General features: G+C 40.6%; 1 protein-coding gene across 1 annotated transcript in view; it reads right to left on the bottom strand.

Moving 5' to 3' along the window:
- LOC139369720 (V-set and transmembrane domain-containing protein 2-like protein) overlaps window positions 1–23858 on the bottom strand; it is a 63420-nt gene extending 39562 nt beyond the window's left edge. The window contains exon 1 of the mRNA XM_071108979.1: window positions 23721–23858. Within this exon, the coding sequence (XP_070965080.1) occupies window positions 23721–23838 (118 nt within the window). The 5' untranslated portion in view covers window positions 23839–23858. The remainder of the gene's footprint in view (window positions 1–23720) is intronic.
- Window positions 23859–26716: the final 2858 nt, after the last annotated feature.

Genomic DNA, 26716 nt, shown 5'->3' with positions numbered 1-26716 from the left:
ACAATACACACGACAAGCTTACATTTTAGCATATAAGCTTAGTAGGGAAAAAAAAAAAAGTGGGAAGCATGCCAGCAAAGCCACTACACAACACAACACTAAACAAAACATGAATTGCACTATAACTGTGACAGACGGTGCCCACAAACTGTTAGGGCCTATATAAAGCTGTCCCAACAACAGTCTCAACTAGAGGTCGACAGATTATGATTTTTCAGCGCTGATACCGATATCGATTATTGGAGGACCAAAAAAAGCCGATACCGATTAATCTGCAGATTTTTATTTTATTTATTTGTAATAATGACAATTACAACAATACTGAATGAACACTTATTTAAACTTAATATAATGAAACATGTTCAATTTGATTTAAATAATGCAAAAACAAAGTGTTGGAGAAGAAAGTAAAAGTGCAATATGTGCTATGTAAGAAAGCTAACGTTTCAGTTCCTTGCTCAGAGCATGAGAACATATGAAAGCTGGTGGTTCCTTTTAACATGAGTCTTCAATATTCCCAGGTAAGAAGTTTTAGTTTGTAGTTATTATAGGAATGGGTAGTTATTATAGGTTGTAGTTATTATTGGATGTTCTTATAGGCACTTTAGTATTGCCAGTGTAACAGTATAGCTTCTGTCCCTCTCCTCGCTCCTCCCTGGGCTCGAACCAGCAACACAACGACAACAGCCACCATCGAAGCAGCGTTACCCATGCAGAGCAAGGGGAACAACTACTAGAAGGCTCAGAGCGAGTGACGTTTGAAACGCTATTAGCGCGCGCTAACTAGCTAGCCATTTCACTTCGGTTACACCAGCCTCATCTCGGGAGTTGATAGGCTTGAAGTCATAAACAGTGCAATGCTTGACGCACAAGGAAGAGCTGCTGGCAAATTGGCCGAAAGTGCTGTTTGAATGAGTGAGATACTTGTATGCTTGTATGCTCAGTCAGATTATATGCAACGAAGGACACGCTAGATAATATCTAGTAATATCATCAACCATGTGTAGTTAACTATTGATTATGATTGATTGTTTTTTATAAGATAAGTTTAATGCTTGCTAGCAACTTACCTTGGCTTACTGCATTCGCGTAACAGGCAGTCTCCTTATGGAGTGCAACGAGAGAGAGGCAGGTCGTTATTGCGTTGGACTAGTTAATTGTAAGGTTGCAAGACTGGGTCCCCGGGATGACAAGGTGAAAAAATGTCATTCTGCCCCTGAACGAGGCAGTTAACCCACCGTTTCTGGGCCGCCATTGGAAATAATGTGTTCTTAACTGACTTGCCTAGTTAAATAAAGGTATAAAAAAAAAGATTAAAAAAAGGCAATATTTCCGATTGTTATGAAAACTTGAAATCGGCCCTAATTAATCAGCCATTCCGATTAAATCGGTCTACCTCTAGTCCCAACATCTTACCACTGCTACACCTGGTTATCAGCGGAGCCCTGTCTGGCAGCGAAACATTTCATTCACCCTCATTTACTGAATAAAAAAAACACAGCTGATATGGCTGACTTGCTTTAACAAATGTGGTTTCTAATGACAATTGAGATGTACAAACTATAGCATAATGGGACGACATGTGCATAAGAGGCAATTCGTAATTTCGACTAAGACAACGAGCAAGCTAGGACAGACTAGTAGTAATGTTAGTCAATATAACTATTTGTTTAGCACTTTTGAAATGTACAGCGACAGAATTCAGAACATGGGCCGTTCTTTCAGTGCTCTCCCTGTGCACCAAGTTAGAACCGTAGAATAAATAAAGGGGGCATATTAGAAGACAATGAAAGCTCTTACACTATTCAATCATTGCATTTCTCAAAAAAACAGGTTATAGGCTACGGTAGAACAGTAGGCAAAATTAAAGAGAGGTAAATAGACCAAATTATTAGGCTAATTTGTGAAATTGTGAAAGTGTGATGTTGTGAAAGTGTGATGTTGACATGATCAGTCCAATATAAGCTACTGTACATATAGCGTGATTTGACGTAATTTTATCCGTGGCCAATGACCTTGAGCCTTCTTGGATGGGCACTTCTATCGCAGCAGCCGAAGGGCTAAAATTTTCAATGTCTCCTCTTACACTTGGCAGTGACCTAAAGTCCCCATGAGTGACAGAACACTGAGACAATCACGGTGCAGCGCTCCATATATTCTGCTGGCTTGCCCCACCATCACAAAAAGCTCTGAGCTAGGCTGAAACACCTGCCTTTTGGAGCTGTCTTACTCAAGAAAATATATATTTATTATTTTTTACATCGTTTGGAAACTGATAAGTAACATGTATTAATGCCAAAATAACATGCAAAACAGACAAGCCCCCAAAAATAAATGCTAAAAATGTGGGGCTCAAAACAGGTGCTTATGCTTATGGGTCTTTAACATAGAGGAAAAAAGAGCTTGCGTCCCTCTTGGAATAGTCTATTAATATAAGAAATACAAAAAAATTATGTCCAGCAAGCTATTCTAGTTCAAGAGCTAAGGAGTGTGTTTAAGGAGAAGCCAGTGGAGCAGAGGTGCGTGTGTATTGCGCAAGAGACAGTGGCTATACGTTAGAAGCTTATTATGCATAACCCATCATTAATTAGCTAAATATAAGGCTAATACTACATTGCATTTATTACCTGAAAGAGGTAGACTTGGACATCTATATTTAGTGCCATATATCAATCTAGAACAGGATTATCTATTTTGGATCCAATTTGAATGGAGTTGATGGAGAGAAAGGCTGCTTAAGTGATTGGCTGTTTAAAAACTCTCAAAACTCTCAAAAACTCAAAAAACAAATCATTACAATTAAAAACCCCCGAAAGTCAGATGGAGATGGGTAAATTAGATGCGCATTCAAGCTTTATATCACTGTAGCATAGGCTATGCTGTAACAAATGTAGGCCTACCTGTCACAAGAAAAAACACTACCATGATGAGATGATAGGTCTACATGCATTGTGAACTGTGCTCCAGACTGAGATGGGCTGTATGTCCCCACCTTGAGCGTTGATGATTCATCATGCAGAGGCCGTAGAGAAGCCAGATTTAGACATTGCATATAATGTAATAGTTCTATTTCACGCCATGCTGTTAATATAAATAATTTATTATAATTGACCGGTTTCTCACAGTTATTTATCCCGGGAAAAGGGTGTGATTGTGGGCGGTAAATCCCAGTAATCGGGTTCCTACCATTTAACCCTCCTGTGTAATGATCATGCTGTTTAATCAGCTTCTTGATATGCTGCACCTGTCAGGTGGATGGATTATCTTGACAAAGCAGAAATGCTCACTAACAGGGAGGTTAACAAATTTGTGCACAACGTTTGAGAGGAATAAGCTTTGTGTGTGTATGGAACATTTCATGGATCTTTAATTTCAGCTCATGAAACATGGGACCAACACTTTACACATTGTGTTTCGATTTCTGTTCGGTATCCAATGTAGGCTACAGCCGAACACACATCAGAATATATGGGCCTCCTACTTGTGATAACATGAAGTGCATATTCAGATTAACTTCACAGAACAGGTATGTAAAGGAAAAAGATGTTCCTACCTTAGTTTTCAAAAATCTCCCTCAACACAGACATTTCCTTGTGCGTCTTCTCCCTATTTCTTGTTTTGCTCCTGGTCTCTGTGACATCTGTGTCCTTTAGAAATCCATGATCTCACATAGGGAACTGGCTTGAATTTGATCAGGGGTGGGATAACAAGGTTCAGAAAGAGAAGTCCTGATATGGTGGAGGAATGCAGAGGGGCGCAGGATGAGGTGCAAATCAGATTCATATGATAAAATCCTCACTCGCATTCTACATTGGTGCTGACTGCCACCAACAGCTCTTTAGGTCCATCTAGAATGGCACCTTTATCGTTACCATGAGTGTACCTGTAGTACCTGTACTGCCTGTAGGCCTGTATGACCCTAAGTGGACTGTCAATGCCAAACCGCTGGCAGAGTGATTCTATCTCTGTTTCTCTGTACAGTGCTCCTGCGTCCTCTGGCCAGTATTGCGCGTAAAGCATCTTCAGCTCCTTGATGAACTGTCTGTATCCTGTATGGTCCACCGCCCGTCCTTCTTGAGATAACATTCTAGCCTCCATGTTCCTCACCAAGCCCTTGTAAAAATCCCTCTGATTAAGGACTCTGTCGCTGGGTCTTCCACCATTCAGTTTGACTCCTTGGAAAGAGTTCTCAATCCCTCTCTGGATGAGTCGTGTGTGTCGGCCTGGCTGCTCTGCCATTGCAATGCTTCCCTGATGACTGCCCTGTGTGCAGTAATAATTGTGCAATCTCTCTTTTGGAGCTCGAGTGACAATTCAGATAGTTCTTGAAGTGCATCAAACTTAAAGCCTAGATTGTTAACAAACGCATGCGACGCTATTTGCATGGCAAGACCACTTAAACTCGGCGGGCATCCTCAGCTGCTGTGGTGAAATGCTTGTGAAGAGCTGGGTAATTTTTCCACACAGACTCTACAACTCAAAAACTGGATGCTACCCATCAAAGATCCTGCCGTTTTTGCACAGCTGAATGTCTAAACTCTCTGTGCACTCTCTTAGCTCCAATCGTTTTATGTTGGATACGCTATGAACCGTATATAGCTTGTCCATAAGTATTTTAAAATAATTGATTGCTCTCATCTCTTTTACCACATTACCTACTGCGAGCTCAAGCCTGTGTGCCGAGCAGTGCCAAACGGTTCTATTAGGGAAGAGGGCCTGAAGCCTTGTTACTACCTCGCTCTTGCATCGCAGCATGACAGACGCACAATCACACGTAATTCCAATGAGGGTTTTTTCAGTAAACTTCACACCCTCTAACGTAGATAACAGATTACGGACAATTCCACCAGCAGATACAGTTGAAGTCGGAAGATTACATACACCTTAGCCAACTACTTTTAAACTCAGTTTTTCACAATTCCTGACATGTAATCCGAGTAAAAAATTCCCTGTCTTAAATAGGTTAGGATAACCACATTATTTTAAGAATGTGAAATGTCAGAATAATAGTAGAGAGAATGATTTACTTCAGCTTTTATTTATTTCATCACATTCCCAGTGGGTCAGCAGTTACCATACACTCAATTCGTATTTGATAGCATTGCCTTTAAATTGTTTAACTTGGGTCAAACGTTTCGAGTAGACTTCCACAAGCTTCCCACAATAAGTTGGGTGAATTTTGGCCAATTCCTCCTGACAGAGCTGGTGTAACTGAGGTTTGTAGGCCTCCTTGCTCGCACACACTTTTTCAGTTCTGCCCACAAATTGTCTATGGGATTGAGGTCAGGGCTTTGTGATGGCCACTCCAATACCTTGACTTTGTTGTCCTTAAGCCATTTTGCCACAACTTTGGAAGTATGCTTGGGGTCATTGTACATTTGGAAGACCCATTTGTGAAGCTTTAACTGAAGTCTTGAGATGTTGCTTCAATATATCCACATCATTTTCCTGCCTCATGATGCAATCTATTTTGTGAATTGCACCAGTCCCTACTGCAGCAAAGCACCCCCACAACATGATACTGCCACCCCCGTGCTTCATGGTTGGGATGGTGTTCTTCGGCTTGTAAGCCTCCCCCTTTTTCCTCCCAACATATCGATGGTCATTATGGTCAAAACAGTTCTATTTTTGTTTCATCAGACCAGAGGACATTTCTCCAAAAAGTACGAACTTTGTCCCCATGTGCAGTTGCAAACCGTAGTCTGGCCGTTTTATGGTGGTTTTGGTGCAGTGGCTTCTTCCTTGCTGAGCGGCCTTTCAGGTTATGTCGATATAGGACTTGTTTTACTGTGGATATAGATACTTTTGTTTCTGTTACCTTCAACATCTTCACAAGGTCCATTCCTGTTGTTTGGGGATTGATTTGCACTTTTCACACCAAAATACGTTCATGTCTAGGAGATAGAAGACGTCTACTTCCTGATGGGTATGACGTCTGCGTGGTCCCATGTGTTTATACTTGCGAACTCTTGTTTGTACAGATGACTGTGGTGCGTTTGGAAATTGCTGAGGTCTTGGCTGATTTCTTTTGATTTTCCCATGATGTCAAGCAAAGAGGCACTGAGTTTAAAGATAGGCCTTGAAATACATCCACAGGTACACCTCCAATTGACGTCAAATAGCCTATCAGAAGCTTCTAAAGCCATGACATAATTTTCTGGAATTTTCCAAGCTGTTTAAAGGCACAGTCAACTTAGTGTATGTAAACTTCTGACCCATTCCTCTCATCCGCCATTGGCAGTTCTCTGGCTCGTTTCAGGTTCGATTCACCATCTTTTTCAGGATTTCTGGACTTGAAAATCTTCATTAAAGTTGATTGCCTTTGCTTATCCATTTTTTATTTGTCTTTTCCATGATTAAAATTCAGTAGGGAGACTACTAGCCTATGCTCTCTGACATGATTATGTAGGGACCTCTTCACTAGCTGACCACCACTGCCAAGACCTGCTTCAAAATCAGTTACTTACCTTGCCGGCCCACCCCATAACCTATATGTACAAATAAGAGAGCAGGTCTGAAATCAGTGTGGAAGGATAGGATGATTGCACAGAAGGAATGCTTTTACATTATGGTTTTTCAGGGAGGCGGGAGAAATAACCAGGATGCAACTTGATTTAACTCTGATCGCTTAAAAAAAAATGTTTACAATGCAAACAGTGAACAAATTGTATAAATAATGCCGTGAGAGGTACCGTAGCTGGTCAAAGAGGTGCCTGAATGAACAAGTTCAAATCTGAGAGGTGCCGGATCTCTGTTCTGGCAGGATATGGCTCAAATTAAGCGTTGCTGGCACCTACTACCATACTCAGTTCAAAGGCACCTTTGTGTTACCCATTCACCCTCTGAATGGCACAAATACACAATCCTTGTCTCAATTGTCTCAAGGCTTAAACATCCTTTTTTATCCTGTCTCATTCCCTCCATCTACACTGATTGAAGAAGATTTAACAAGTGATTTAATCAATAAGGGATCATAGATTTCACCTGGTCAGTCTGTCATGGAAAGAGAAGTGTATATTATTATAATTCTGTATTAGTATTGGTAGATTTGGTCCAGGCTCATTTGTATCCAGCCCCAAATAAGTGCATTCGTCTGGGGTTTCATGGCCACTGCTCATCCGACGTGTACAGGTCTGTAGGTTTAACACTTGTGCAGCTAGGCGGAACATTGCATGGCATCGGAAGGGAAGGTGAAGAAGTCAGGTCTAACAACACCTGGCTCCTTTGACACGTGTGTCTGGGTATGCCCCGGTCCTGCCAATCTCACAGCATCAGGTCTCGGGAAGGATTCACAGAGAAAAGATGAGGGAAACGGGGGGAGGGAGGTGCAATGTCAAATCAAATAAAAATGTATTAGTCACATGATGTGAATACAACAGGTGTAGACCTTACAGTGAACATGCTTGCTTACGAGCCCCTAACCGACAGTGCAGTTACAAAAAATATGGATAAGAATAAGAGATAAAAGTAACAAGTAATTAAGAGCAACAGTAAAAAATAACTATACATACAGGCGTGTGCCGGTACAGAGGCAATGTGCGGGGGCACCAATTAGTTTAGGTGGTATGTACATCTAGGTAGAGTTAATTGAAGTGACTATGCATAGATGACAACAGAGAGTGGCAGTGGTGTGGGGGGCAGGCAGGCAATGTCGATTGTGTGTCCATGTGTGCCTGGAAGTGCAAAAATGAACACAGTACAAGACATAAGCTCTACCCTAGTAGGTAAAATGCGACATGGGACGTCATAATTGTTCACGACGACACCAAAACGTCTAGCAAAGATGGCACATCATTGTCTGGTAAGATATCCAGGTAACAACCATCAGAACAAAAATACCAGATGATCCGGATCAACACAACACCAGATGTATTTCTCCTGGCATGAAAAAAACCAAACATCTGTAGGCCTATACAACCTGACCATGACCTCACAAAATATGTTATTGTAGTTTAAATCCGTTTGCCCTAGGACACTCTTTTGTTGAATATTCTGCGCTGTGAGGGCATTGTCCAATTTGGCACCATTTGAAACCCCACCCAACAGAACGTTATTGCACTCTGATTGTTTCACCATGTAATCATTGTTCACACTAAATTTACCGTCTGGGCGTACTGTATAAATTAATTACGCACAAAAAGTCTTTGAAATCCTCCTACACACTCTGCTTGGTGTCCATTTAATGAGTCTCATCTGCCCAGGCAGTTTGCATTGGCTTTCAATTGAATGTGGCTCTGGCTGTGAGAGAGGGGCCAACAGATTGGACATTTACACTGTCACAGCAGAGGGTCATGACAGAGACCTGGTGAGTGAGTGGAGCGGAATGACAGGTATGACATGGATGAAGTGATGCACAGTGGTGTGTTTTGGAGGAGGAGGACACCGGGGAAAGGAGAGCTCCACTTTGTAGCAAAGATTGAACCTTGGAGGGTCAATCCACAAGATTTCTACACAAAAGTAGTTCTCTAAGACTCTATGACTGTATGATAGATTGGTCTGGGAATTTGTTTGTGTGTTAGAATTATACTGTTTTTAGGAAATCTCATGTTTCCTGTCAAATGTTTACTGTTAGTCTGACGCCAAAAAGAAGTCTATGTCATCAACATCACATTTTGTAACATTCAGTCTCAGGAAGTTGGAAATACTTCAAATATAAATGTGTTGCATTTCAATATGAGGGTCATCCGAGAGTCTTGTCGGGCCAATACACGGATTCTGAAATAGGCACATGCTACCATGCTATCAATTGAATGTGGTGTAATAACAATTAGGCTCCTGGGGACTTTGGGGCTAGACATGGCACTGAATTTATGGCAAGGAATATCAAAAGAAATGCTCTGAGCCTTTGATCTGATGAGAGGAGTCTTCGGCAATCAAGATCACAGGCAGTGTAACATTTCGATAAATAGGTCCACAGAACGTGACACTTAGCAGGGAGCCTGGGGGATTGGGCTTTGTGCAAGCCTGCAAGGCCTTATCTATTATTGGCTGCAGAAATCCTGGATATCCCCCATGTGAGGTTCAAGACTCAAAGGGTTTACTGTGCAAAACTGGTGAATTACTCACTCAAACAGGTGTATTGAAGACTCCATATTCGCAATTCTGAACTTTCATCGGTGGTAAAAACTGGTTCCATGAGATGGAATTCTTCACGTTTGACTCTCTGATACCTGTGGTATTTACTGTAGGTACATGAACCATAGCATCCAAGTTGTGAATAACTCCTGAACAGCAAACTCTAAGTTCAACCAATAGGCAATGGAAAGGATATAGAGACAGACATAACAGACATAACCTTAATGCTGATCACATTAGTAGAAGTGTAGACATTCTGCACTGCACTAACCATTACAGGTGAACCAGAAAAACCCTCCACGAGGCAGTGTGTTGAGATGAAGATATGAAGTCCAATGTGTTGTGGGGAATTAACATTGGGTCAAACTAATGTTAGCCTAAATTAAATGAGTAAACCCAACAGTAGCTGGTTTAAGAAAGTACAGTCTTTCCATGGGGCGGGACATTTTGATCTGATTCGTTTTGTTTACGCTACCTTTCTCTCTCCGACCCCTTTTCCAAATCATGGAAAAAGGGTCATGATATAATAGGTGTCATGGTATAATATTTGATATAGGTAGATCTACAGTTAAAATATACATATTTAATAATCGCTCCAATTACCAGATCTGCATATTGAGATGTATTATTATTTTACCATACTTGTCCTTCAGTGTCAAGGGCGATTCCAAATGAGGATTATGTGTTCTTCAGGGGTGTTGTGATGTGTAAAGCGGATACCCGTTATTGCCAGTTCTTCAAATTAGTATTTTTAATGCTAGAATATAACAAGGATGGCATGTGGAAATATGTTCTCTGCCTAATAGGCAACGTGTGAGTAATGGACATTTAAAAACTGCTCTTGTTGTTTTCAATTTCTTTCTCTCATTTCACTGACATTCGGATCTAATGAACTTGAAACAAACTGGGCTGATCTGCCTTTCCTCTATTGTGATTGTCTGAATGTGAATAATGGCTCTATTCAATCAGATCCGCTTCAGCCGACATCCACATAGCGGTTGTTTGACGGTGACGGAGTTGGAACTGCGTCAGAGCTGTCAAATCCACAAGCGGCTCCTGGCATTATACCTAAAGCGGACAATGCCCGTGGCTGAACGGTGTCACATTTAAGAGAAATCCCATGCAGCCCACTTTCTTGTTCTGAACTTTTGGCTTTGTGAGGAATGATGGCAAAAGCAGTTCCAACTTGAAAATAAAAGAGAGCCGCACACTCTAGGAGCTCAGATGCAAAAATGTAATTACCAACCTTTCGACAGCCAAGCTGTCTTCATCAGCAGTTCCAACTCCAGCAACACATCTGCTATGCTGCTGTCTGCTATGACTGGTTAAGGCTTGATCTGATGGAATCTAGGCCTAAGTGAGCCTATAATGTTGTTTCTGAACCTTTCTTCCATTTTCATTGGCAAGGGAATCTAATGAACTGAACAAAGTGGTCTGATATACCTTGTGTTGTGATTGAAGACTGCCAACTTACAAAGTGAGAAAATAATGCTGTATATGAATATCTGCACATTCTTGTTTTTGCTGTTCGTTTGACTTATTGATGGTGACAGTGGTGAGGATGATAATTGTATTGTCGTTGACGTTATTATTATAATTACAACTATTATTACTCTTATTATAGCTATTAATATGACCGTGTTTATGATTAATGCCAATATGAGTAATAGTATTATTACTTATTGGTGAAGATAACAAGGGAATAAAAGGTAGGAACTTGGTGGTGATAGGTATTTATCACGTTTCAGGTAAGATCCAAATGCAGACTGTGCTGAACAATGTTTATTACAGCAACAGGGGCAGGCAAATGACAGGTCAAGGCAGGCAGGGGTTGGTATATCAGAGTAGTGGGGCAAAAGTACAGGCCGACAGGCAGTTTCAGGGTCAGGTCAGGCAGAGGTAGGTTATCCAGAGTAGGGGCATAGGTACAGGATGGCAGGCAGGCTCAGGGTCAGGCAAGGGACAAAACCAGGAGGGTGAGAAAAAGAGACGAGGGAAAAGCAGGATCTGAGACAAAACGCTGGTTGCCTTGACAAACAAGACGAACTGGCAATAGATGAACAGAGAACACAGGTATAAATACACAGGGGATAATGGGGAAGATGGGTGACACCTGGAGGGGGGTGGAGACAATCACCAAAACAGGTGAAACAGATCAGGGTGTGACAGTATTGATGATGGTTGTCGTTGTCAGTACTGGTATTGACAATACTGTGGAGGAGGATTTAAAAATATTTTTTGTGCGTAATTAACTTATACAATACGCCCAGATGGTAAATTTAGTGTGAACAATGATTACATGGTGAAACAATCAGAGTACATTGATGTTCTGTTGGGTGGGATTTGAAATGTTGTCAAATTGGACTGCCGTCACAGTGCGGAATATTCAACAAAACAGTGTCCTAGGGCAATTTTAATGGCGTCAATAACATATTGTGAGGTCATGGTCAGGTTGTATAGGCCTACAGATAGTTTTTTTTCATGCTTTTTTAGCGACCAGGAGAAATACATCTGGTGTTGTGTTGATCCGGATCATCCGGTGTTGTCACACCCTGACACAGATAATGATGTGCCATCTTTGCTAGACGTCTTGGTGTCATCGTGTACAAAATATACATATTTTCCTTGTGATAAGCTGATGCCTCTAGAATTAGGGAACCAATTTACAACCAGACAATTATGACGTCCAATGTCACATTTTCCCTACTAGAGTAGATCTTATGTCTTGTACTGTGTTCATTATTGCTCTTCCAGGTACACATGGACACATACTCAACATTGCCCCCCCTTCCTCGTATTTTCTCTGTGCAACCTTCCGAGACCTGAAGCTGTGAGATTGGCAGGACCGGGGCAGACCCAGACACACGTGTCAAAAGAGCCAGGTGTTGTTAGACCTGACTTCTTCACCTTCCCTTCCGATGCCATGCAATGTTCCGCCTAGCTGCACAGGTGTTAGACCTACAGACCTGTACACGTCGGATGAGCAGTGGCCATGCAGGGCCACGAAACCCGGGACAAATGCACTTATCTGGGGCTGTATACAAATGAGCCTGGGCTAAATAAAACAAACGCTCTATGGAACACTGCATCGGCTGCTGTGTTCTATAATATAATATAAAATGCCATCTAGCAGATGCTTTTATCCAACACAACTTACAGTCAGGTATGCATACATTTTACATATGGGTGGCCCCATCGGGAATCAAACCCTCAACCCTTGGCATTTGCAAGTGGGGTACGCTACCTACTGAGCCACACATAACTGCCGGTGCGCCACAGCTCCTGGGTACCAGGTCAATATATCAACCCATCAGTGTCTGGCCTGATAAATCAAATCAAAGTGTATTGGTCATGTACACAGATTTGCAGATGTTATCGCAGGTGCAGCGGAATGCTTGTGTTTCTAGCTCCAACAGTACAGTAATAATACAAACCAAAACAAAACAATATGCACGTTATCCAAAAAGTAAAAAATAAAGAAATGAAGAAATATCAGAACAAACAATGTCAGAGTATATATATATATATATATCACCGATCCTCCACCAAATGTCACACTTGGTGCGAGACACTGTGGCTTGTAGGCCTCTCCAGGTCTCGCACCCACTGTGAAAGTTGGTGGAGGATCGGTGATGATCTAGGGGTGCTTCAGCAAGGCTGGAATCGGGCAGATTTGTCTTTGTGAAGGACGCATGAATCAAGCCACGTACAAGGTTGTCCTGGAAGAAAACTTTTTCCAGCTGGACAATGCTCCATGCCACACAGCCAGGTCAATCAAGGTGTTGATGGATGAGCACCTGATCAAGAACCTGTCATGACCAGCCAAATCTAAACCTGAACCCCACTGAAAACCTCTGGAATGTGATCAAGAGAAAGATGGATGGTCACAAGCCATCAAACAAAGCTGAGATTGTGCTGTTTGAAATGAATATGAACTTTGCATTATTTGAGGTCTGAACACTCTGCATCTTTGTTGTTATTTTGACCAGTTGTCATTTTCTGCAAATAAATGCTCTAAATGACAATATTTTTATTTGGAATTTGGGAGAAATGTTGTCAGTAGTTTATAGAATAAAACAACATTTTTAATTTGACCCAAACACATACCTATAAATAGTAAAACCAGAGAAACTGATAATTTTGCACTGGTCTCTTAATATTTTCCAGAGCTTTATATATACAGTATATATATATATATATATATATATATATATATATATATATATATATATATATATATATATATATACAGTACAAGTCAAAAGTTTGGACACACCTACTCATTCAAGGGTATTTCTTTATTTTTACTCTTTTATACATTGCAAAAATAATAGTGAAGACATCAACACTATGAAATAACACTTAACCCAAAAAGTGTTAAACAAATCAAAATATATTTTATATTTGAGATTCTTCAAAGTAGCCACCCTTTGCCTTGATGACAGCTTTGCACGCTCTCAACCAGCTACGATGTAGAATGTAAAAAATAGTAAAAGTAAAGGAACACCCTTGTGTCCAAACTTTTGACTGGTACTGTAAATATATATATATATGAGAGAGAGAGAGAGAGAGAGAGAGAGACCCTTTGACTTCTTCCACATTTTGTTGTGTTAAAGCCTGAATTTAAACTGTATGAAATCGAGATTTTTTGTCACAGGCCTATACACAATACACCATAATAGCGTTTAACATAATTGTTTTATGACTACCACATCTCTGTACCCCACACAATTATCTGTAAGGTCCCTCAGTCAAGCAGTGCATTTCAAACACAGATTCAACCACAAAGACCAGGGAGGTTTTCCAATGCCTCGCAAAGGAGGGCACATTTTGGTAGATGGGTAAAAATGTAAAAAAAACAGACATTGAATATCCCTTTGAGCATGGTGAAGTTATTAAAAGTCGATTGAGGCACCGGTTTTGAAAAAAAAAATTCTGGTATATCTAAATGGGTCCTAAAATTCAAAATCAAATAGCGAAATGATCCATAAGTATGACCATCTTAAAACAATTCCATAATATGAATATATGTATTATTTTTTAAAGTAGACATTGAATATCCCTTTGAGCAGTGGTGAAGTTATTAATGACTTCTAGAGTCAATTGACGCACCGGTGCGTCAATCTAAGTAACATAATTTTAAAAATCCACTTCAAAATCTATCCGTTTAAGCTAGAGATATCTGTCTAATAATCCACCGGATCTTCCTGTCGCGGCCTTCCGCATCTGCGGTGGAAGGTGGCCGAGCTACAGCGGAGTTTGTGAGACCATGAGATATCCTGAAAACTGGTCTTATCACAAAAACGTCTACAGCCTCCTTACGGTTTGGCGTAAAATCGATTATGACCACTCTATGGAAAGGGGAGACTCTCACGAGTGTCACGGGACTTGTCCGTAGGTAACTGGTACCGGCTTTAAAAATGTAATGTAAGTATAGAGGTAGTTTTGTGTCTACGCCAAAAAGATATGTGTAAAAAAAATAAGCTTTCTTATAAACTCAGCAAAAAAATAAACATCCCTTTTTCAGGACCCTTTCTTTCAAAGATAATTCGTAAAAATCCAAATAACTTCACAGAGCTTCATCGTTCTGTGCGTGATTTCATCCAAGACAGGAATGTCAGTGTTCTGCCATGGCCAGCGAAAAGCCCGGATCTCAATCCCATTGAGCAGGTCTGTGACCTTTTGGATCGGAGGGTGAGGGCTAGGGCCATTCCCCCCCAGAAATGTCTGGGAACTTGCAGGTACCTTGGTGGAATAGTGAGGTAACATCTCACAGCAAGAAGTGTCAAATCTGGTGTAGTCCATGAGGAGGAGATGCACTGCAGTACTTAATGCAGCTGGTGGCCACACCAGATACTGACTGTAACTTATGATTTCTGTTAGTAACATGTCTGTGGAACTTTTTTAAGTCTCAGTTGTTGAATCTTGTTGTGTTCATACAAATATTTACACGTGAATTTTGCTGAAAATAAATGCAGTTGACAGTGAGAGGATGTTTCTTTTTTATGTCCTAGATATAGGACCGACACTTATGATTTATTTTTGGACTGTCTTTTTTGCCATTTATGAATGTATTATTGAAAATGTTTCTATGGGCTATAGTAGTAAAGGTTAAATTCAACATTTTATCAAATAATTGTTTAATATTTTTTGGGGATACCTAAAGGGGTCTTAAAATTCAAAATCAAATAGCTAAAGGATCCATGGTATGGCCATCTTAAAACAATTCCATGTCAGCTTAGAATCCCCCAAAGATACAGGAGTCCTTCCTAATCGGAGAGGAAGGAATGCGCTTAGGGATTTCACCATGAGGTCAACGATGACATTAAAACAGTTACAGAGATAGGAGAAAACTGAGGATGGATCAACAACATGGTAGTTTCTTCACAATACTAATACTAATCTAAATGACAGAGTAAAAAGTAGGAAGCCTGCACAGCATATTAGTATTCCAAAACATGCATTCTGTTTGCATTAAGGCAAAAAAATGAGACAAAGAAATGTACTTTATGTCCTGAATACAAAGATCTGTGTTTGGGGGCAAATCCAACACAACACATCGCTGAGTGCCACGAGCATGGTGGTAGTTGCATCATGTTATGGGTATACTTGTCATTCGCAAGGACTGGGGAGTTCTTTAGCATGAAAATAAATGGAATAGAGCTTTGCACTGGCAACATCCTCATCTTAGAGGAAAATCTGTTTCAGTCTGCTTTCCCACAGACACTGGGAGAAAAATCCACCTTTCAGTAAGACAATAACCTAAAACACAAGGCTAAATATACACTGGAGTTGCTGAACAGACAATACTGAATGTTTGTAAGTGGCTTAGTTACAGTTCTGGAAATATATGGCAAGACTTGAAAATGGCTAGCAATGATCCGAAACCAAATTGACAGAGCTTATAGAATTTTTTCAAGAATAATGTGCAACTATTGTGCAAGACAGGTGTGCAAAACTCTTAGAGATTTACCCAGAAAGACTCTCAGCTGTAATCGCTGCTAAAGGTGGTTCTACCATGTATTGACTCAGGGGTAAAAAAAAGAGTGCAATGCTTTCAGAAAGTATTCATACCCCTTGACTTATTCCACATGTTATTGTGTTACAGCCTGAATTACAAATAGATTAAATATATTTTTTTATCTCAACCATCTACACACAATAACACATAATGACAAAGTGAAAACATGCTTACATTTTTTTTGTGCAAATTTACTGAAAATAAAATACAGAAATATCTAATTTACATACTGTAAGTATTCACACCCCTGAGTAAACACATGTTAGAATCACCTTTGATAGCGACGACAGCTGTGAGTCGTTCTGGGTGCGTTTCTAAGAGCTTTGCACACGTGGATTGAACAATATTTGCACATAACTCTAAAAAATGTATTCAAGCTGTTTTACACACCATTATACATACAGTTCATTCAGAAAATATTCAGACCCCTTGACTTTTTCCACATTTTGTTACATTATAGCCTTATTCTAAAAATGTATTAAATAGTTTTTTCCCTCATCAATCTACACACAACACCAAGTAATGTTAAAGCAAAAAGATGTTCTGAATGTTTTGCTAATTTATAAAATAAGAAAAACAGAAATATCACATTTACATACTGTAAGCATTCAGAGCCTTTAATCAGTACTTAGTTGAGGCACCTTTGGCAGCAATTACAGCATTGAGTCTTCTGGAGTATGACGCTACAAACTTGGCACACCTGTATCTGTACTTTGCTCCATTCATCTTTCCCTCGATCCTGACGAGTCTCCCAGTCCCTGCCACTGAAAAACATCCCCACAGCATGATGCTGCCACCACCATGCTTCACCGTAGGGATGGTGCCAGGTTTCCTCCAGATGTGAAGCTTGGCATTCAGGCCAAACAGTTCAATCTTGGATTCATCAGACCAGAGAATTTTGTTTCTCATGGTCTCAGAGACTTTTACATGCCCTTCGGAAAAGTCCAAGTGGGCTGTAATGTGTCTTTTACTGAGGAGTGGCTGCAGAGACCTGCCCTTCTGGAAGGTTCTCCCATCTCCACAGAGGAACTCTAGAGCTCTGTCAGAGTGACCATCAATATCTTGGTTACTTGGTTTTCTCTCAGTGTCTGTTGGGGGAATGGAAGCAGGATGCACCTTAGCTCAATTTCAAGTCTCATAAAAAAGGGTTGAAATACTTATGTAAATAAGGTATTTATGTTTAAAAAATGGTATACATTTGCAAAAAATTCTAAAAAACAGTTTTTGCTTTGTCATTATGGGGTATTGTGTGTAGATTGCTGATTTTCTTTTTTAATCCATTTTAGAATAAGTCTGTATCATAACAAAATGTGAAAAAAGTTAAGGGGACTTAATACTTTCCGAAGGCTCTTTATACAGTATAGTTGGAGAACCTTGTTATGGACAGTATGGACATCATATGAATATACAGTGGGGCAAAAAAGTATTTAGTCAGCCACCAATTGTGCAAGTTCTCCCACTTAAAAAGATGAGAGAGGCCTGTAATTTTCATCAAAGGTACACTTCAACTATGACAGACAAAATGAGAAAAAAAATCCAGAAAGTCACATTGTAGGATTTTTTATGAATTTATTTGCAAATTATAGTGGAAAATAAGTATTTGGTCACCTACAAACAAGCAAGATTTCTGGCTCTCACAGACCTGTAACTTCTTCTTTAAGAGGCTCCTCTGTCCTCCACTCGTTACCTGTATTAATAGCACCTGTTTGAAGTTGTTATCAGTATAAAAGACACCTGTCCACAACCTCAAACAGTCACACTCCAAACTCCACTATGGCCAAGACCAAAGAGCTGTCAAAGGACACCAGAAACAAAATTGTAGACCTGCACCAGGTTGGGAAGACTGAATCTGCAATAGGTAAGCAGCTTGGTTTGAATAAATCAACTGTGGGAGCAATTATTAGGAAATGGAAGACATACAAGACCACTGATAATCTCCCTCGATCTGGGGCTCCACGCAAGATCTCACCCTGTGGGGTCAAAATGATCACAAGAACGGTGAGCAAAAATCCCAGAACCACACGGGGGGACCTAGTGAATGACCTGCAGAGAGCTGGGACCAAAGTAACAAATCCTACCATCAGCAACACACTACGCCGCCAAGGACTCATATCCTGCAGTGCCAGACGTGTCCCTCTGCTTAAGCCAGTACATGTCCAGGCCCGTCTGAAGTTTGCTAGAGGGATGATCCAGAAGAAGATTGAGAGAATGTCATATGGTCAGATGAAACCAAAATATACCTTTTTGGTAAAAACTCAACTCGTTGTGTTTGGAGGACAAAGAATGCTGAGTTTCATCCAAAGAACACCATACCTACTGTGAAGCATGGGGGTGGAAAAATCATGCTTTGGGGCTGTTTTTCTGCAAAGAGACCAGGACGACTGATCCATGTAAAGGAAAGAATGAATGGGGCCATGTATCGTGAGATTTTGAGTGAAAACCTCCTTCCATCAGCAAGGACATTGAAGATGAAACGTGGCTGGGTCTTTCAGCATGACAATGATCCCAAACACACCACCCGGGCAACGACGGAGTCACTTCGTAAGAAGCATTTCAAGATCCTGGAGTGGCCTAGCCAGTCTCCAGATCTCAACCCCATAGAAAATCTTTGGAGGGAGTTGAAAGTCTGTGTTGCCCAGCAACAGCCCCAAAACATCACTGCTCTAGAGGAGATCTGCATGGAGGAATGGGCCAAAATACCAGCAACAGTGTGTGAAAACCTTGTGAAGACTTACAGAAAACGTTTGACCTCTGTCATTGCCAACAAATGGTATATAACAAAGTATTGAGATAAACTTTTGTTATTGACCAAATACTTATTTTCCACCATAATTTGCAAATAAATTCATAAAAAATCCTACAATGTGATTTTCTGGATTTTTTTCTCATTTTGTCTGTCATAGTTGAAGTGTACCTATGATGAAAATTACAGGCCTCTCTCTGATCACGCGTGCACACGTGGGAGCGACCTGTGTTCCATTGCAATTCTAAAAACAAAGGAATTCTCCAGTTGGAACATTATTGAAGATTTATGTTAAAAACATCCTAAAGATTGATTCTATACTTCGTTTGACATGTTTCTATGAACTGTAATATGACTTTTTGTACTTTTCTTCTGAACTTTTGCCTGGATTTGTTTACCGAACGTGCTAACAAAAGGAGGTATTTGGACATAAATTATGGACTTTATCGAACAAAACAAACATTTATTGTGGATCTGGGATTCCTGGGAGTGCATTCTGATGAAGATCATCAAAGGTAAGTGAATATTTATAACTCTATTTCTGACTTTTACTGACTCCACAACATGGCGGGTATCTGCATAGCTCGTTTTTGTGTCTGAGCGCCTTACTCAGATTATTGCATGGTTTGCTTTTTCCGTAAAGCTTTTATGAAATCTGACACAGCGATTGCATTAAGGAGAAGTATATCTATAATTCTGTGCATAATAGTTGTATCTTTTATCAAAGTTTATATTGAGTATTTCTGTAAATTGATGTGGCTCTCTGAAAATTCTCCAGATGTTTTCGAGGCACAACATTACTGGCCATAAAGCGCCAATGTAAACTGAGATTTTTGGATATAAATATGAACTTTATCGAACAAAACATACATGTATTGTGTAACATGAAGTGCTATGAGTGCCATCTGATGAAGATCATCAAAGGATAGTGATTAATTTTATCTCTATTTCTACTTTTTGTGACTCTGGAAAATGGCTGTGTGTGTTATTGTGACTAGGCTCTGACCTAGCATAATCATATGGTGTGCTTACGCTGTAAAACCTTTTTGAAATCGGACACGATGGGTAGATTAACAAGAAGTTGTTCTTTAATTTGGTGCATTGCACATGTGAATGTATGAAAGTTACATATTTCAAAAAAACATTTTTGAATTTCGTGCTCTGCCTTTTCAGCGGAATGTTGTCGAGGGTTTCCGCTAGCAGAACCCCTAGCCGTAAGAATTAACAGGCTGATGACCTAGAGATAGAAGCTGTTAATCAGTCTCTTGGTCCCAGATTTGATGCACCTGTACTGTGTCCTCCTTCTAAATGGAAGCGGGGTGAACAGGCCATGGCTTGTGTGGCTGATGTCCTTGATGAACTTCTTGGCCTTCCTGTGACACCAGGTGTCCTGGAGGGCAGGCAGTGTGCCCCCGATAATGCTTTGGTCTGACCTCACCACCCTTTGGAGAACACTACGGTTGTGGACGGTGCATTTGCCATACCAGGTGGTATTGGTATTTGGTGTTTATTAGGATCCCCATTAGCCGCTGCAAAAGCATCAGCTACTCTTCCTGGGATCCACATGAAACATGACATAATACATAGTACAGAACATTATTAGTCAAGGACTGAAATACATACATCTAAAATGTCACACAGAGCCTACACACAGACATATACCCAATATCTAGGTCTAATACATACAGTTGCGACCCGTCATTCAGGGCAGGTGGGCCCCACCTGTTTTGAGCATCACACTTTTATGTTATAAATAAATACATATTTAAATATATATATATATTTTTAATTGGGGGGCTTGTCTGTTTTGCTTGATATTTTGGCATTAATACATGTCACATATCAGCTTGCAAACAATGTAAAAAAAAATCATTATGAGTTAATAAAGCTGTATACAAACATGGTCTTTGTGTACATGTACTGGTAATCCGTCTGGCCCAGCGGCTTTGTGAATGTTGACCTGTTTAAAGGTTTTGTTCACATCGGCTACCGAGAGCGTTAGCCGATGTCATGGCTCTATTTAATACGTTGCGTTTCCCAGCCTCTGTTCTGGACCTGACGACTGTGAAGAGGCCTCTGGTTGCATGTCTTGTGTGGTACCGAAGAGTGTCTAAACTGTGTGCCAACTGCTTGAACAGACAGTTTGGTACCTTCAACACAACAGTACATTGCACCAACAGTAATGCAGACAATCTCTCCTCAACTTTCAGCCAGGAGAGACTGACATGCATGTTACGGACACTATCCCTCTGTTTACATCTAAGTGCAACACGTGCTGCTTTGTTCTGGACCAACTGCAATTGTCCTTCTTAGCTGCACATGACCACAAAGCTGGGCAGTGGCCCAGGTGCGACAAAACTAGGTTTCAGGGCAGGGTACTGCTCAGCCTGTCTGATCAACTGAGATGTCACGAAGGCAGAGCAACACCCTATCATGGACAGACCTCTACCCGTTTTAGCAACCATTGAGTCTATATGTTTTGACCAATGAGTCTAAAATGTTTTGACCATGACAGCTTGCTATCTAGGGTTACACCCACCAGTTTAGTCTCCTCAACTTGCTCAATAGCCAATAGGTACAGTGATAGAGCCCGGAAGGATGCTCTCAATGGTGCATCTGTAGCCTCCTGAGGTTGAAGAGGTGCTGTTGCAGCTTTTTCACCACACTGTCTGTGTGAAAGGACCATTTCAGGTTGTCAGTGATGTGCACGCAGAGCAACTTGAAGCTTTTGACCCTCTTCACTGCGGCCCCGTCGTTGTGGATGGGGGCATGCCCTCTCTGCTGTCTCCTGTAGTCCACGATCAGCTAATTTGTTTAGTTGACGTTGAGGTACGATGCAGCTCTCATTTCGGTTGAGAAGCCAGTCACCTCCAAGAGTGAAACAAAAGGCTATTTTTTTCCAGGTCACCAAAGAGAGAACAGCTAAATGAAGATAGTAGGATCTGAGTTATAGCTACGCTACAGTAGCCTATTTTGAAATGATGAGCTTTCCCCTTTTATGAAATTCCCACCCTGAGCCATTCTCTTTTGTGGCTGGTTACACGTAAGACCGGGGAGAGAACATTGCAGTTAAACCCCATTTTAATTAACTCCCTCTGGGAGTGATGCGTGTAATCGATTTTTCTACCCATCCAAGATTGTCAATTCATCCAGCGCCAGTATACGCTACACTCATTCATATTGATTTGGCTAAAGCTGACGCGCTAAGGACAGAGAGAGAGAGAGCGAGAGAGAGAGCTCCTGGGACAGAATAGGGAGACACAATGATAAAGTGTTTATCGCAGACGATCAAATTAAATTGTATAGCAGCCTGCAGTTAGAGCCAAAATACTGTAGAAACATCTTTGTGACAGGGAATATGGCAGTTATGCAGTGCCACACCAATTAGTAAGCTTCTACTGAGCTACATTTTATCTGAGTATGTACAAGCACGCTCATTGCTGGTAAGGTATTGCTGTTAAAATAATGCATCAACATATCATTGCTGTTCTTGTCCATTTGTGTTCTGCATTTTGTCATGTTCTATGTTTTGTGTCAACCCCAGGAAAAATAGCTGATGCTTCTTCAACAGCTAATGGGGATCTGAAAGAAAATCTGAAAAAAAATCATGAAATCATTCAAAAAAAGTCCAGAAATCTTAATAAGATAAATTGGTTTATTCACGTTTCCTCCCAACCTAACTCCAGGGTCTCAGGGTGGTGGCTCATTAACATTTTGAAAACTCATTTTTGTAGATAACATGATTGATTGATTAATACAGATTTTAAACTATTGCTTTGTCTGTCCAATCCATTACCAATGTCTCACATAGGACCTTAGAATAGGGAACGATTACACACATCCATTGTCTCTGAGCAGGTGCTGGCTACTAAAAAAAATCAATTAGAAAGTGAAATGAGACTCTTCACACTGCGCTCCTTCCTATGTGAGGTATTTTTATTCCCATAGTAACTTCCTAAGTAAGTCATATATTTACCCTCAACATACCGTGACTAGTGCCCTCACACCTGCCATATACGGGTCTGAATCACCTGCCACCTATCTACTCCTTCCCTCCAAAAATCCTCCCCTTAAAATCCCACCTCTGCCAACAATGCACCCCCCTGCCACCCTTGATTTCACAGCACCAAACGAAGCAAAAGTTGAAAAAGAAAATATATCCTCCGACAAAACTTAAAATGACATGGATGATTTATAGCTTTGGGACATGAACATTGATTTCCCTCTTGTCTGTGTTGTTCTGTCAGTAAATTAGCCCAAGATGCACCGCTACCTAACTGGAAATACCATATACGAAATCCAACAGCAATAGCTCAAAACAGTTGCTCCAAATATAGCATTGTCAGATATCAAGTTTGAACTGCCCCTCACAAAAATGGTCTTTGAGGTCATACAATTGTATTGCACAGTTGGATTAATGTAACAGTTGTTCCGGGTTGACATGAACTCATTCCCATTTTCAATACTCAAACGTGCCATATAAAGGAATGTTGCGTTCATTAATATCACACATGTTTAATGTATTATAATAACAAAGCAATCTTCACAGATACAGGCTACACAGTCCAGGGAAGTCTTAAGAGTCAAATTGATTAAAAATGCTATTCTGTCATAAAGATGTTAATGATTGAAGGATTTATTTTATTTACGTGTCATACACCTAGCTACCGGTGCCCGGCACACATGGGCTTACAATACACTATTAATGTGTGTCCCAGATAACTTTATACGCTAAACAATAGTCGCAACTATCATCACCATCTTGACATCAGTCAACCCCACCCAATCAGAATAGTCGCGTGTGCATGGCACAATCTATCAGTTGTATTAAATATGCAACATAATGAATTGCTACATAATTACCGACGGAATTAAACCTACCATTTCCAGATATATGATTGTCCACCTCGGTTCGCACAGTCGGTTTGTAAGCGGCGTTAAATTGAATATAGAGTCCCATATAATGTAAAATCCATATTATCACTCCAAATGCTCCCATTGCTTTTGTTCTTGTTTCAAGTCGTGGACGAAAAACTCACATTAGGCGGAGCACGCTCACTAAATAGTATCCAAATCCTTCCTGGATGACAGCACCCTCGGAGATTAGATACAAAATAGCACCGGACAAAAATTGCGCTACGAGGCGCAAGGTGTACCCTATTCGCCTGCGGGATATTATCAGCACTGGTTCCCTGTATTTCTGCAAGCAAGCACCTCCAGTAGAGGCGGACGGAGAAATACATGGGGACAAGTGCAGTGGCTTGCAGAGAAAGTCAATTAGGCGGAGGGATCTAGAAAAATTATAGGCCTACTGTTATTAACTTTTATAACAAGTTACATTCGGGGATCTGAGGTTTTAACATCCTTTATTCTGAATAGTCATTATAAAAAAAATCTATGTTCAATAGTCAAAGCTCCTGTACTGTTATTCTTACTTCTTTACAAATATGTTTTTACTTGCTATATAGGCAACTCAAAAAGGTGTGTATGTGTAATGTGTATTTTTCTGGGCATAGGCAACGTTTACAATTGCAGTTGGCCTGTATTGCATTCTATATGCCTAGCATGGCATAGCAATCTATCTGTTCATCAGTTTATTCAAGACAGACCACGACATTCAAATCTCCCCAAATCATAGAAAAAAAAGCAGCTCAAAATCATTCCACTATAATATAATTGTTATATTTGGTATATTTGATCAAATGTGATATTGGGTTAGGCATATGATTCTCAGCCTACTGCAAACAGATTGATTCCATAGAAATGCTACTTTATGCGAGACTGTCCTTTTCCAAACCACTAGAGGAATACATCAACCAACCTGCTGTCATCACATCTAACACATGGCGTTACAGCAGTATTAACCTAGGACTCAGCGCTACTGCAGCTGTTAGCCTAGCCGTACATTTCCTCCTATGGGGCTCGTATTGGCATGCAGTGAGCTCACAGGCTCTTAATTAAGGGACACGTGTGGTTGAACACATAGTGTAGTTGAACACCTACACAGGGCATTAATTTTAAAAAGCATGTGAGCCTCGTTCGTCATACTGAATGAGCTACGTTTGGCAACACTAGCTTCTTTAATAAGGGTTCTGCCCACATATAGATGTAGCTTGGTTCGATCTGCGTTGTGTACTGGTAATTAGGACACAACTGCAGGTCTGCCGGTTGGATTCTTTTTATTTGCCCTGCACACGAAGAGACAACACACAATATTTTAGCCCTTGGCGCAGTCACAGCTTACAGGCAGCTGCGCAAGCACATGGACACTCACTCAAACACTGTCCCAAGTACTCACAAGTTACAATAGGTACCCTAGTTAGTAGAGACAAATCAATCCTTTCTCTTGTAGAAAAGGCAAGTTTTTTGCTGCTTACTGTACTGTACAGCTGCTCAAGCAAACATAATTCCTACAGTCATGAGGTCTCACCAAACCACAAGCTAACAAAGACCTTCTGATTCTCTGGTTACAGTTACACACAACACAAGACTGAGCTTCAAGTGTACTTACAATTGCAATTCATTGAATGTCCCAACTCTCACAGAAACAACAGTGGCTTGGTTAACATAGTCTCCTCACAGTGGCCTACCCTCTTCATTCCCTCTCTCACAACCTGTGCTATCTGTGAAAGCTTTACAGCACATTGCAAAGATAGATTTTCCTTGATTTTTGTCCAGTTTCATTATACTAATTACTTGAGGAATTAACTTTTCTTAAAAGCATTTCAATTGTCAACAGGGTTGTATTCAGTAGGCAGACACAAAAACAGAAAATGTGCTGTCTAGACTAGTTGACATACTTACCAAGGCTTGGATACAATAACACATGTATTGATAATGTATCTCGAGGAATCAGCGTTCTTTTGTTAACAATTCAGCAAACTAAACATACCAACCTGCTAGTAGGCCTTAACAAGACATTAAACATATTAGCTCTATAGCTGTAGCTCTATACGTTTCTAAGAAGTACAGTACCAGTCAAAGTTTGGACACACCAAACACACATACTGTACTTTTTTACTGTTTTCTACATTGTAGAATAATAGTAAAGACATCCATGAAATAAGACATATGGAATCATGTAGTAACCAAAAAAAGTGTTATACAAATCTAAATATATTTTATATTTGAGATTCTTCAAATAGAGCCACTCTTTGCCTTGATGACAGCTTTGCTCACACTTGGCATTCTCTCAACCAGCTTCCTGAGGAATGCTTTTCCAACAGTCTTGAAGGAGTTCCCACATATGCTGAGCACTTGTTGGCTGCTTTTCCTTCACTCTGTGGTCCAACTCATCCCAAACAATCTCAATTGGGTTGAGGTTGGGTGATTGTGGAAGCCAGGTCATCTGATACAGCACTCCATCACGCTCCTTCTTGGTCAAATAGCCCTTACACAACCTGGAGGTGCGTTGGGTCATTGTCATGTTGAAAAACAAATGATAGTTTCACTAAGCGCAAACCAGATTGGATGGCGTATCACTGTAGAACGCAGTGGTAGCCATGCTGGATAAGTGTGCATTGAATTCACTGACAGTGTCACCAGCAAAGCACCCTCACACCATCACACCTCCTCCTCCATGCTTCACGGTGGGACCCATACATGTGGAGATCATCCGTTCACCTACTATGTGTCTCACAAAGACAATGTGGTTGGAACCAAAAATATCAAATTTGGACTCATCAGACCAAAGGACAGGATCATTGATCTAATGTCCATTGCTCGTGTTTCTTGGCCCAAGCAAATCTCTTCTTATTATTGGTGTACTTTAGTAGCATTTCTTTGCCGCAATTCAACCATGAAGGCCTGAATCACTGAGTCTGTTACTTGACCTCTGTGAAGCATTTATTTGGGCTGCAATTTCTGAAGCTGGTAAC

Source organism: Oncorhynchus clarkii, chromosome 17 (genome assembly GCF_045791955.1).
Source record: "Oncorhynchus clarkii lewisi isolate Uvic-CL-2024 chromosome 17, UVic_Ocla_1.0, whole genome shotgun sequence".
Lineage (NCBI taxonomy): Eukaryota > Metazoa > Chordata > Actinopteri > Salmoniformes > Salmonidae > Oncorhynchus > Oncorhynchus clarkii.
The sequence above is the reverse complement of the archived record's forward strand: the minus strand, read 5'-3'. Positions and strand labels throughout refer to the sequence as shown.